The sequence below is a fragment of the Lactuca virosa genome, chromosome 9 (genome assembly GCF_052849685.1).
Source record: "Lactuca virosa cultivar CGN04683 chromosome 9, Lactuca_virosa_CGN04683_v6, whole genome shotgun sequence".
Lineage (NCBI taxonomy): Eukaryota > Viridiplantae > Streptophyta > Magnoliopsida > Asterales > Asteraceae > Lactuca > Lactuca virosa.
In genome coordinates, this window is record NC_136434.1 from 255,789,733 (window position 1) to 255,804,609 (window position 14,877).

Below are 14,877 nucleotides of genomic sequence, written 5' to 3' on the forward strand. Positions count from 1 at the left end.
TTCCTGGGGTATTACATTACTAAAGAAGGAATCCAGCCTAGCCCCGCCAAGATAATAGAACTCAAAGAAGTAGCATCACCCCACACGCTAAGATACGCCTAGGGCCTGAATGGTAAGCTGACGAAACGAATTCCTTTCATCTCTAAGTCAGTTGAGAAGGTGATGCCACTATTTGACACGCATAACGGATGCATCGAGAAAAGAAACTTCTGTTGGACGTCAGAAGCCGAAGTCGCACTACACCAAATAAGGGAAGCGTTGCACACATTACCCACACTGGCCAGCCCAATCCCTGGTGAGACGCTCCAAATGTACTTTTCAGCATCCAATGAAGCTATCTCATCGGTACTAGTAGTAAAACAACAAGGAAAGCAACTCCCTATCTACTTTGTTAGTCGGGCGCTACTAGGACCAGATCTCAACTACCCTATTATTGAAAAGCTTGTGCTAGCGCTGGTATACGCAGCCCGACGATTGTGGCGGTACTTCCAAGCACACCAAATAGATGTCCTAACTAGCTGCCCAATCAAACAAGTACCCCTGAAACCAGAAACGTCAAGGGTGCCTCGCAAAATAGGCCATCGAATTGAAGGAACACGATATTAACTACCACCCCGAACGAGCATCAAAGAGCAGGAGCTAGCGGATTTCCTGCTGGAGATACCAGGGGAACTGCAGAAGCAGATACAATAGAGCATGCAAAAGGAGCTACAACACGATAGAGATGGAAAATCTTGGACCCTATACACCGATGGGGCCTCCAGTAAGGAAGGGTTTGGGGCAAGCCTCATCCAAACTAGCCCCATGGGCGAAGAAGTCACTTACGCTCTCCATTTTGACTTCCATACATCCAAAAATGAGGCCGAGTATGAAGCCTTACTAGAAGGACAAAGAAATGCGGTGAAGATGAGAGAGAAAAAAGTGATGGCCCTAACTGACTCTAGACTGGATGCCAACCAAATCACGGGGGAGTTTAAATCGAAGGATAAAAGGATGGAAAAATATGTGAAAGTATTTCAGCAGATCACAAGCTCACTCAGGAGTTTCTCCATCAAACAAATACCAAGGGGAAGCAACAGGCATGCTGACGCTTTGAGTAAGCTGGCATCAACATGTTTTGGCCACTTATCCAAAGAGGTCTTAGTGGAAGTACTCAAAGAGCAAAGCATCGATGAGCGTCGGGTCCACTCCTTATCTACGACACAACCCAGCTGGATGACACCCATCATGGACTACTTACAACACGACGTCCTCCCAGATGACCACACGGAAGCCCGCAAAATGGGAATATGGACCCCACAATACGCCATCTTGGGAGGGGTATTATACAGGAAAGGATACACGGCTCCATGCCTCAAATGCATAGATAAGGCATCAGGAAAACACCACGAGGGAGCCAGAGCCCTTACAGGGAAGAAAAGGTATTGAGGTATAGTTGATATTGGTTTTGACATAAGATTATTACAAGTGGCTATCTAGCTACTAACCTTACGTCTAAAGTCAATAACTACCGAGGAATACTCATTCTTAATACTAAGTGGATTGCTCCTAGAGTGGCTAGTGATATAACCTAAGTGGTTAACCTAGCACTTGATAAGGGATAAGAATATTTCTAAATAAGACATTGTGGTAAAAGTGCACTTAGTTTCTAAGTGTACCTAGATGAATGCCTATAATATGCAATGCCCGTACGCACACCGAAAAATTTTGTTTTTCAAAAGTTCAAGTTGAAAATCGTTTTGAACATAATTCTACTATAACCGTTTCCAGCCTCGCATTAACTTTCCTTAATTAAGCATAGTTGGTCAGGCTATACTTAATTAAATTCCAATAATGCGTACTCGTATTAGTTACATTAGTAGTATGTTCAATATTTTGAGAATTATTTTAAATTTTTTTGGCTATAGTTGCTGTGACAACCCGAAATTTTCATTGTATAAACTCTACAGTCAAACACTTCAAATAATAGTCAAATTCATTTCAGTACATTTTTAGCCGGTTTAAAAGTCCGTTTGGGTATTTTTTAAAATAAATTCTTGAAACGAACAAATAAATGGGAGTACCTTCTAGGTGGAATGTGTAACAAATAAACACCTCACACCATAACAAGGTGTTTACGGCCAAACTTGGGGAGTTTGGGCCGTAAACTCCTCTTCCCCTTGAACTCATGCATAAGGCATGAGTTTACTCCCCAAACTCCTCACTTCTCACTTCCTAACTCAAGAACTCCCACCATTCTCTCTCAACTATCATAAGATCATCTTCCAAATCCTCCAAAAATGTAAGTTTCTCCTCACTTGTTTTGTTGTTATAACACCTTATCTAGTGTTTATACATCATTTTATCCATGGATTCTTCATTTCTACTTAGATCTTCAAGGGTTCTTCAAAACACCAAGAACACCAAGAACACACACTAGTGTTCTTGGGCCCTAAACACTCTTACAAACTTCATATAAGTAAGTACACTCCTTCTATCTTGTTGGTTGCTTAGTATACTTGTTAAATCATGGAAGAACACCAAGAAATCCCCAAGAACACATGTGTTTACGGTCAAGGGATATCCTTGAACCGTAAACACCATCTAGTGGTGTTTAAGTGTGATGCGTGTATGGGCTTGATTTAGTGAGTGGGGTAGTGTTTAGGTAAATTAAGCTAGAATAACAACCACAAATATATGGAATGAAAAGGACAGATTTGATAAACAAACTAGATCTATAGCTTGTAAATCTGAAGACAAACTAAGACCTATTAGTTTGAATTCGATCAACTCAAGGATCACGTCCAAAAGATGATAATTTGTGAACTATGACAATAATTCAAAGTGAAAATAAGGGGTCTTTGATTAAAATTCGTGCCTTCTCTTTCCCATGCATAAACTTGGCTTTATATGAAGCCTTTATTACAAACTTGGTGGTTACAAGCCAACCAACCAATTATTCATTAAAACTAGTAAATGAAATTTAAGGAAACTCTTGAAATAACACAAAAAAAACGTCCAAGACACTTGAGAATGAAAAAAAAACGTCTATGCTTCATTAAGGAGCCATATGAAGCATTAAGGAGCCATAAGAAGCATTAAAGTGCAACCATAATCCACCAAAGAGTGATAAAAACGGCTAGGAGGCTTTATGAAGTAAAAAGTAACGTTTTTAGCACTTATGAAGCCTTTAAAAGTGTTTCCCTAGCCTTCATGCAACCCTAATTCAATTTGTGGGTTACCATGCACAACCCAACCATTAAGCCCAAACCACCTTCTAGCCCACTAGTAATAACTAATCCATCACCTTTTGGGCTTTCATCATCCATGCATGGATCATCCCCTCCCCCTTTGAAAGGAATTGACCTCAATTCATCAAGTCCATCATCATCAAGATAAGGTGAAAAATCTCCCATATTAAAGGTAGCATGCATTCCATGGTCTCCTCCCAAATCCAAATTGTAACCATTATCATTTTCAGAATTTGTCACTTCCACACATGTATCATTCCCTCCTTCTTCGAAAGGAATTGTCCTCAATTCAGTAAGAACCAAATTGTGTTGTTCCCCCATACGAACCTTCCATGACAGCAAGTCTTGAAAACAATTTTTTATTGCATAATGTGACCTTTTCTTTACTCCAACTTGGTCTTTTCTCCACATACACATGTTCTTCTTTAAATAACTCAAAGAACTCGCGAAATTCAATCCTAACCGTATCTTCCATTTGTGGATGAAAAACCACTTCCGTACATTCCCATAAACTCGACCCTGCAAATTAACCTTGAAATAACTTAAATGGTTAATTGTAGTCATTTTAAATAATGGATCATGGTTTTTATTTGTAAGTTGATGAGCAGCACGCCCCAATATCATGGCTTCCAAATTAAAGGCACACCAAAAGAATATGAGTCCGAACATCACGAGCTCCCTCCCACATAAATACTTGGGACTTGGATCTTCATATTTATTAATTCCTTCTTCTTTGCTCTTAGAAAGATGGTTTGTAAAAAGATTGATATCATCCTTCTTTCTTTCGCCACACACTTCACACCATTGTTCTTGGTGTTTTTGAACAATGAATGAAAAATTAATAAAAATATTTTTTATTTGTGGACACCATGAAAACTTGGCATAATAATTGCCACACAATGCCTCTTTTTGTGATTGATTGCTACCACCATGAACACATATTTTTTTGGAAATCATCATATTGTCTTTTGGAGGGTACAAAATTCTGCCATCATCCAAAAATAATTGGTCTTGCTGTTTTTGAGCCACGATTGAAAAGTCTCCATCTCTAATTGCACAAAACTTTTTATCAAAAGTAATACGCAAGTCTTTTTTCTCCTTTTGATCAATGAACAAAGACAAAATAAAAACATCATTAGTAAGATCATAATTAGTAAAATCCAACCTCTCACCATACCTCCTCCTGTCACCAAGGCCTTCAAAATGCAAAATATAAGCATTCCATGGCCTCCAAAGTTTAAAAATCTCCCACACTTTGAAACTAAAATGAAGATGAAAAACGAATAAACCTTCTTGATCAATGAAGCTTTCAATTTGGATTTCTTTAAGATCTTTAGAAAAGGAATTATGTTCATAAAAGATACGAGAAGCTGAATTTTTGTGGCACTTATATTCATTGGTCCTCGAGGTTGTGGGCTCTTGGAATGATTTTTGATGCTCAACAAAAATCACCATTTCTTCAAGAATGTTGTGCATATCAACAAAATTGATTTCTTCCACAAATGCTTCAACAATTTCATCTCCGATCACGAAATTAGCTTCTTCTTCAATTTCATCAACAAGTTTCTCTTCAACCAAGAAATTTATTCTTTCACAAAACTCCCCTTCCCCATCGGTGTCGTAGAGGGGACCATACTCTTCTTCCTCATCTTCTTCTTCAATTTTCTCTTCCTCTATTTCTTCTTCATCATATAACTTGCGCAACATTTTTGGACAAAAACTTTCGAATAGGAACCGAAATCAAACAAACTTATAAGATTTTTTTTTGGAACAAGAACTCAACAACACCCAATCAGAACTGGGCTCTGATACCACTTATGATGCGTGTATGGGCTTGATTTAGTGAGTGGGGTAGTGTTTAGGTAAATTAAGCTTGAATAACAACCACAAATATATGGAATGAAAAGGATAGATTTGATAAACAAACTAGATCTATAGCTTGTAAATCTGAAGACAAACTAAGACCTATTAGTTTGAATTCGATCAACTCAAGGATCACGTCCAAAAGATGATAATTTGTGAACTATGACAATAATTCAAAGTGAAAATAAGGGTTCTTTGATTAAAATTCGTGCCTTCTCTTTCCCATGCATAAACTTGGCTTTATATGAAGCCTTTATTACAAACTTGGTGGTTACAAGCCAACCAACCAATTATTCATTAAAACTAGTAAATGAAATTTAAGGAAACTCTTGAAATAACACAAAAAAAACGTCCAAGACACTTGAGAATGAAAAAAAAACGTCTATGCTTCATTAAGGAGCCATATGAAGCATTAAGGAGCCATAAGAAGCATTAAAGTGCAACCATAATCCACCAAAGAGTGATAAAAACGGCTAGGAGGCTTTATGAAGTAAAAAGTACCGTTTTTAGCACTTATGAAGCCTTTAAAAGTGTTTCCCTAGCCTTCATGCAACCCTAATTCAATTTGTGGGTTACCATGCACAACCCAACCATTAAGCCCAAACCACCTTCTAGCCCACTAGTAATAACTAATCCATCACCTTTTGGGCTTTCATCATCCATGCATGGATCATCCCCTCCCCCTTTGAAAGGAATTGACCTCAATTCATCAAGTCCATGATCATCAAGATAAGGTGAAAGATCTCCCATATTAAAGGTAGCATGCATTCCATGGTCTCCTCCCAAATCCAAATTGTAACCATTATCATTTTCAGAATTTGTCACTTCCACACATGTATCAAAGTGCCACTAACACCTTCTAAGGCTTGGATATTGGACTAGAACCTTGCATGCATGAGCTAGAAACACCAAAACACGAATGGTTGGAGTGACCATGAGTTTACGGCCGTAAACTCATGGGTTTACGACCGTAAACACATGTGTTTACGACCGTAAACTCCCAAGGGTGGTCCAAAAAGTGAGCCCTTTTGAGCCCTAGCCTCTTCCTAAGCCTTTGATTCAAACCTAGAACACTTCCTTGAGGGGTGTAGGACCTTAAATCACACAATGGTACCATTTACCATGAGTTTATGGCCGTAAACTCATGGGGGGCAAAGACCCAAAAACCGTAAACACCTTTAGGTTACCAAATGAGGAGTAAACTCCAATGTGAGGCCATACTCTCTTTGGATCCAACCGTTTAGTACTCCTAGCACTTGAAACAAAGTGTTTCCATGTATTAGAGTGTCCTTACTTGATTAATTAGTTATTAAATGACTAATTAGATACATTTATGTATCACTACATGTTAAATAGGATCCGTGTGTGTGTTCAAGTCCTCACTTGACACTTAGCATCCTATCCGGCACTTCCATCCAAACCACTCACTGTAGGTGAGTTCATACCCCTTAATTAACCTTTTAAATGTTTTTAAATGCTTTTATGGGGGGGGGAATACAAGTTAAATCATGATAGTTATCATATCAATCACATGTGATTAATAACTATCAAACTATGGATTTACTACACTTTTAGATGTTCTATCAAGCAAACTACTTCAAAATGATTTCTCGAATGCTTTTACACGTTAAACTCTTTGTCAAACTTGTTTACTAAACTACATCTTTCCTTTCAAATTCTGTTATATCTATGCTTCAAATAAAGGTTTTCATGTATTTCAAACTATGTTCCAAGTAAGGGACATCAAGTCATCAGTTCTTATTATTAAACTTTTCAAATGTTTTACAAAACTTCTTTTAAACTTTTATATTATCAATTGCATGCCTCTATATGTATAGTTATATAAGTAATGTTTAAAGGACTTAGGACTGCTAACCCGCCTTATTTCCTGTTCCTTGTTTGGTTGTGGACTTAGGGTATCCTGTTATTTGTCCGAAGGTCGTCTAAATATTAGTTATATATTTTGTATACATATATAGACATAAAAGTTCTAACAGTCAGTTCAGTACCTTTGGGTAGCAAAGTCATCCTTCCATTATTCATATACATATATTACTAGTAACTATAATGGGTATAGTTAGGAGATACTATTTACTAATTCTAGTACAAGGAATCACACAAGAGTCAGTTCATTCATGAGTCTATACAAATACTTAAATACTATAAATAGAAAGTGACATACTACTTCTCGATACGACACTTCATTGTGGTATCACCTTTGTAACCAGAGTCTCCTGAAGGGAGAGCGGGCATTATGTGTATAGATCTATACGGGACAGACACTCCCACATCCCGACTGCTAGCTACAGTCCGAGCCGATAAGGCCCAGGGGTGACAAAATGTCACCATACTACATGTGACCTGGAGGGTCATCAGTTATTCAGCCGTCGATCAGCATGGTTACATACGAGTTCACATTCAAATCCTTTATTTATACAAATAAGAATTAAAGGCCAATTTAGACTTTTTGAGGCGCGTCGTTCATTCGATACCACCTGGAGCCTACACTTCATTCATTTAGACTTTTCGAGGCGTATCGTTCATTCGATATCACCTGGAGTCTACACTTCATTCATTGAGTCTATGTTTTATTCAATTTATAGTCAGCAGTGTCACTGCTGAGGTAAAATATTATTTTCCCTATTACAGTTACTTTGTGATTTTATCACCTACACGTTATGTATAACTACATTTAGATAATAATAGTTATACTAGGGGAAAAGCCTCCATTTTTATAGAGGCGCAAATCTTGAAAACAGTCGGGTCTTGGTAGAAGACTGCTTTTATACTAGTAGGAAATATGGGATTTTCTAGGGTTTTTCATACTTATACCAAGTTTTCATAAAACAATTGCAAGTCTTTTCTTTACAGTTTTACAAAGTAATGACATTAAAATACTTATGTTCTCACCAACTTTAAAGCTGATACTCGCTTTCAAAATAACTTGTATTATCAGGTCACCAGTAGACAAGTACGATGACCAGGTTTTGAGAAGACGGAGCGGTCAAGACTAGTCTTTTATTTCTGATTTCTTATTATCAAGTTGTATGCTATGAAAGAACTCACATGTATTAAAATTCTACTATTAATGCAATGAATGATGTTGTTGCTTGTTTACTACTTTACATTGTTGTGATACTTCACATGACGTCCTCCGCCCTAGAACGTTTCCGCCGTTCTCGGTTTTGGGGTGTGACAGATTGGTATCAGAGCATTGTTTATAGTGAATTGAGTATATCAACCCATAAAAGATATACAGACTATAAATACAATGGGATTCAAATACTCTAACCAAGAGTTTATACTTTTAAATAATAAAATATTTAACTAAGTATACATGCCTGCATTCATACTAAAATCAGTGTCACTAGGACAGAACAAAAGTATTACGATTGTTGGGCAGCACAAGTAGACTTAGAGACATATAGTCAAATCTGGGAAGATATAGCCTGATCAACTATATTATCTGAGGATTGACTAGCATGTGCCTAAGTGTGGTTGTGAGGTTGCAACAAGTCTAAAAACTTACCAACACTACCACAATGAAAACCTTAGAACAAAACATAAACTTAAAATACTATAGGGGTATTTTGTGTTACTATAATTTCTTATCTGAGAACTAAAAAGGTCTTTATTAGTAGGTCAATAGTTGCAGAGTGGATACACTAAGGTTATATGTAACTAGGATGTCATAGACTTAGAATCTGTGATCTTTGCTTTACTTCATGTTCCTTGTTTGGTTGTGGGCTTAGAGTTAGGGTCACTTATTCGAAGGTCTATCCTGTCTTGGTTACATATGACTGGTATGCACTACGCAAATGTTGAAGTAACTGATAAAGATCATCTTATACTTATCTAACTAGTACGCCTATTTAGTTATTTCTTATACCCCTTTTCTCGTGTAGATATCATGGCTGGATTCCATCTCCCCGGAAACTCGTACTATCCCAACGAAGGCAATGCTGGATGGCTTGGAGAAGAGCCAGAAGATGATCACCCAATCCCTTTGGATGATCACGAAGCTGAAGGCTTTTCTGATGGTTCTGACTCAGAACCAGAAGTCAACAACCTACCCCCAGCTGCACAAGACCCAAACCCGAACCCTCATCCAACATTTCAAGGACCCACACCTCTGTGGGCCACAAACTTGAATAGATGGAGTCAGGAACAGGGTCAACTCATTCCCTACAATGGAGACAGAGGCTTCTACAACCTCAGAGAAGGAGGTTCAGCCGATAGAGTCCTACCCATCATGGTCCGTAGGATTTCTCGGAACGCCGAGCAAGGTCGAGCAACTATCGACCGAGTCGTGGAGATTGACGCCAACTCTGGCGTTAACACAGTCCGCATTCGCCAGTTAGAGTCTGCACATGAAAGGACTCAGGTCCGCAATGCAGCTCTGCAGAGAGAACTTGCTGAAACCTAAGCTGAAGTTAGAGAACTTCGAGCTCAGCAAGCAAGATCTGAAAGGCGTATGAGGGACATAGAACGTCTTCTGTCGGAGTCAAGAACTCACTCTAGTAGTTCTCGTCGCCGATAGAGTCCTATCGACTTCTCTTTTGGATATAACCTAGTTCATGTAAAAACTCTAGTCTAATTTCCTACTTTTGTAAATCTTAGACCTGTTAGGTCTTGGTTAGATCGTAGTTCTGTCAAAAATTTTCCCATCTTGGTTGATGTAAGGCCTACTTCAAGGTCAATTTTCCCAAACTTATTACATCATGATTATTAATGATATGGACAGTCGGCTAATTTCTGTGTCAACTTTTGTTCAAATACTTTCATCCTACTATCGTTAGAATTCTATCTGAAACGCACTCTAGTCAAATTATTGAGCTATGGTAATTTAGCTCAGAGACCACTTCCACTTCTTGTCGAAGGTTGGATAGCAATCATCTTATAACCATTCTATGAACTTACTTCTACTCCTTACTAGGACTGCATCATAGGGATGTAGGTCAAACCCTCGAAAACTTACTCCTACTCTTTACATGAATGGTCGAATTACATCTAGGTTCAACCACAATCACTCACGAACTTATTTTCTTTTGTATAACAGAATCATGTCGTCACCCAGAAATAACCAGCCGAACAACAAAACCCCTATCCTTCATATCGACGCCACTACATTCTAAGCTACGGTAACAGCTGTAGTGGCAGCTGTCCTTGCAAACCTCAGCGCTAACCATGCAAGCAAGGCTGAAAAAGGTGTTGACAGTTCAAATTTTTGTAACCACCCGGGAAATCAACAAATGATAACTGTTGAGAACACCCAAAGCCACAACTCAGAGTTTTAGAAACGAAAGCGTCAAGCTCAAAAGGAACGCAAGCGATTTCAAAGGCTTGCCATGCAACAGCAACAAGTGGCGACCCCTGCCGCCTCTGCACCGGTCAAGCGATATGAGGGAACACTTCCGAAGTGTAACAAGTGTAGCTACCATCATAATGGAGTTTGCCGGGTACTGCAATGCATCAATTGCAACAAAACGGGACACATTGCCCGTTTCTGTAGAACCACCTCTACCACCGGAGCCAGCCAAGTTTGCTATAGTTGTGGTGAGGCAGGACACTATTACAGGGATTGTCCAAAAAGGAAGATCAACGAAAACAACCGTGTCCACATAACTCCGACCCGACACTTCACTTCCACCACTAATGCTGGTACAAGCCAAATATGTCATTTATGTGGTGAGATTGGACATCTCCAGAAGGATTGTCCAATAACGAAGAACTCTGGCGCGGACGGGAAGATACTAAGGATCACAGCCGCAGGAGAGACTACTCCGGACCCACGCTAAAGTACTAGGGCGTTTCGTTATAATAGACTTATAAGGTGTTAAACACTAGTGCAACTCGAGTCTTGTCTTTTGCGAGATCCCGCCAGTAAAGGGACTCTCGTGCTGCGTATACTTGCTTTTGTAGTATACCTTATTCGCATCAGTAGTCATGTAAAAGACTAAAGTGCTGTAACTCTGTTAAAAGTTGCACCGTTGTGGTTAGTTTGTAATACCTTTTTGAACTAAGTCTAATGCCTCTTATTCTGAGTAGTCCGACATTTTCATATAACTTGAGCAAATCCGACCCTCACAATACCAGTCTCTCGCGTAAATTCTTTTCTCCGAAATCTCCTTTCTAGCGAAGCCGTCGTTTCAAAACTCCGAGGTACTCATATGGAGAGTATCTTATGTTTCGTATCCTTCCCAAAGACACCTCAGCAAACCTCCCCGGAGTACCACTCATACAGTACGTCAAGTTCAACCCGAAGACCCATACGGTTGATCTATCGCTGGAGAAGGTATACGCAAGGGTGGTATATAATCAAGGTTCTACAGGCTTAGAATAAATGATTCCGCTTTAACTTCTTTTCCTTGTTTGGATGTGAGCTTAAAGAAGAATCATTTATTCGACTGCCTTTTCAGTCTTAATTATATACGACTCGTATACACGAAGCCGCGATTGATGAACCAAATATGACTTCTGATATGAACTTTAGGACGGAGACTACCCAAGACTACGAGTGATAGTACTGCCATGCAGATAAACTTAGAATCCAATCAAATGCCTTCTCACCGATCGAGACAGTAGATTCAGATAGAACAGAAAACTCCCAGGATTACCTCCGTAACGTCAAATCGAACTTAGGATTGACTTAGTTCCAGGGGCTACCCCAGTAGCCAAACCGCCCTATCATCTAGCACCTGCATTGATGCAAGGACTGTCCGATCGACTTAACGAACCGCTCAGCAAGGGCATTATAAGACCAAGCTTCTCACCCTGGGGAAACTCCAGTCTGGTTCGTCAAAAAGAAAGACTGATCACTTCGTATATGCATCAATTACAGGAAGCTCAACAAGCTAACCATCAAAAAAATCAGTACCCTTTGCCTATCATAGACGAATTATTTGATCAACTGTAAAAAGGCGATCTTCCTTTCAAAAGTCGATCCAAGATCCGGGTATCACCAACTACGAGTGCTAGGAGAGGATGTTCCGAAGACAGCCTTCCGAACTCGTTGTGGGCACTACGAATTCGTAGTGATGTCATTCGGATTAACAAACGCACCCGCAGTATTCATAGAAATAATGGATAATGTGTGTCGTCCTCACTAGGATCAGATCATCATCGTCTTCATCAGTGATGTACTTATCTACTCTCGTAGTAAGGAGGAGCATAGTCAACATCGTCAACAGATCTTGGAAACATTCCGAGCAGAGGAGCTCTATGAGATATTCTCTTAAACGCGAGTTTGGATTCGAAGAGTCAAATTCCTGTGTCACATTGTTAGTGAAGAGGGAATTCAAGTAGACACTTCCAAATCCAGGGCGCAGTTACATTTTGATATAACGAGGTAAGGTCGTTACCTAAGCCTCCCATCAGTTGGAAACCTCAAAGCTAGCTATGAAATTCATGATCTAGAGTTAGAGGGCATCATTAGAGAAGATCGTTCAGATCAGTGGACGATTAAAGCCTCTAGTGACTGACATAAAAGTTACGCAGGGCCTTTCGAGATTCTCGCCAGAATCGGCCATGTAGCTTACAAACTTAATTTACCACGTGAACTCAGTAGCGTGCCTTATACTTCCCACGTCTCGAAACTTGAAAAAGTGCTTGTCCGACGAGACTCTTGTAACCCCACTCGACGAGATTGAGATCAACGAGAGCCTCAACTTCGTGGAAGAACCTGTAGAGATCATGGACCGAGGGGTCAAGCGAACGAAACAAAGTCGCATCCCAATCATGAAGGTTTGCTGGAACGCCAAGCGAGGACCTGAATTCACTTGGGAGCGAGAGGATCAGTGGAAATAGAAATATCCTCATCTAGTACTTAGTTATTTGTAATAACTTAGTTATGCGAACTCTAATATCGGGACGAAATTCCCTCTAACGGGGGGATGATGTGACAACCCGAAATTTTCATTGTATAAACTCTACAGTCAAACACTTCAAATAATAGTCAAATTCATTTCAGTACATTTTTAGCCGGTTTAAAAGTCCGTTTGGGTATTTTTTTTAAATAAATTCTTGAAACGAACAAATAAATGGGAGTACCTTCTAGGTGGAATGTGTAACAAATAAACACCTCACACCATAACAAGGTGTTTACGGCCAAACTTGGGGAGTTTGGGCCGTAAACTCCACTTCCCCTTGAAGTCATGCATAAGGCATGAGTTTACTCCCCAAACTCCTCACTTCTCACTTCCTAACTCAAGAACTCCCACCATTCTCTCTCAACTATCATAAGATCATCTTCCAAATCCTCCAAAAATGTAAGTTTCTCTTCACTTGTTTTGTTGTTATAACACCTTATCTAGTGTTTATACATCATTTCATCCATGGATTCTTCATTTCTACTTAGATCTTCAAGGGTTCTTCAAAACACCAAGAACACACACTAGTGTTCTTGGGCCCTAAACACTCTTACAAGCTTCATATAAGTAAGTACACTCCTTCTATCTTGTTGGTTGCTTAGTATACTTGTTAAATCATGGAAGAACACCAAGAAATCCCCAAGAACACATGTGTTTACGGTCAAGGGATATCCTTGAACCGTAAACACCATCTAGTGGTGTTTAAGTGCCACTAACACCTTCTAAGGCTTGGATATTGGACTAGAACCTTGCATGCATGAGCTAGAAACACCAAAACACGAAATGGTTGGAGTGACCATGAGTTTACGGCCGTAAACTCATGGGTTTACGACCGTAGACACATGTGTTTACGACCGTAAACTCCCAAGGGTGGTCTAAGGACCGTAAACTCCAAAAGTGAGCTCTTTTGAGCCCTAGCCTCTTCCTAAGCCTTTGATTCAAACCTAGAACACTTCCTTGAGGGGTGTAGGACCTTAAATCACATAATGGTACCATTTACCATGAGTTTACGGCCGTAATCTCATGGGGGCAAAGACCCAAAAACCGTAAACACCTTTAGGTTACCAAATGAGGAGTAAACTCCAATGTGAGGCCATACTCTCTTTGGATCCAACCCTTTAGTACTCCTAGCACTTGAAACAAAGTGTTTCCATGTATTAGAGTGTCCTTACTTGATTAATTAGTTATTAAATGACTAATTAGATACATTTATGTATCACTACATGTTAAATAGGATCCGTGTGTGTGTTCAAGTCTTCACTTGACACTTAGCATCCTATCCGGCACTTCCATCCAAACCACTCACTGCAGGTGAGTTCATACCCCTTAATTAACCTTTTAAATGTTTTTAAATGCTTTTATGGGGGGAATACAAGTTAAATCATGATAGTTATCATATCAATCACATGTGATTAATAACTATCAAACTATGGATGTATTACACTTTTAGCTGTTCTATCAAGCAAACTACTTCAAAATGATTTCTCGAATGCTTTTACACGTTAAACTCTTTGTCAAACTTGTTTACTAAACTACATCTTTCCTTTCAAATTCTGTTATATCTATGCTTCAAATAAAGGTTTTCATGTATTTCAAACTATGTTCCAAGTAAGGGACATCAAGTCATCAGTTCTTATTATTAAACTTTTCAAATGTTTTACAAAACTTCTTTTAAACTTTTATATTATCAAGTGCATGCCTCTATATGTATAGTTATATAAGTAATGTTTAAAGGACTTAGGACTGCTAACCCGCCTTATTTCCTGTTCCTTGTTTGGTTGTGGACTTAGGGTATCCTGTTATTTGTCCGAAGGTCGTCTAAATATTAGTTATATATTTTGTATACATATATAGACATAAAAGTTCTAACAGTCAGTTCAGTACCTTTGGGTAACAAACGCATCCTTTCATTATTC

General features: G+C 39.1%; 1 protein-coding gene across 1 annotated transcript; it reads left to right on the forward strand.

The window, feature by feature from the left end:
* Positions 1-696: 696 nt before the first annotated feature.
* On the forward strand, positions 697-1,428 carry LOC145140480 (uncharacterized). The gene has a single exon (XM_079073957.1). It carries the CDS (start codon positions 697-699, stop codon positions 1,426-1,428), a length of 732 nt encoding a protein of 243 aa, XP_078930083.1.
* Positions 1,429-14,877: the final 13,449 nt, after the last annotated feature.

What these genes read in the sequence shown, in the direction of transcription:
- LOC145140480 (XM_079073957.1), top strand. Translation starts at nt 697, where the DNA reads ATGCAAAAGGAGCTACAACACGATAGAGATGGAAAATCTTGGACCCTA.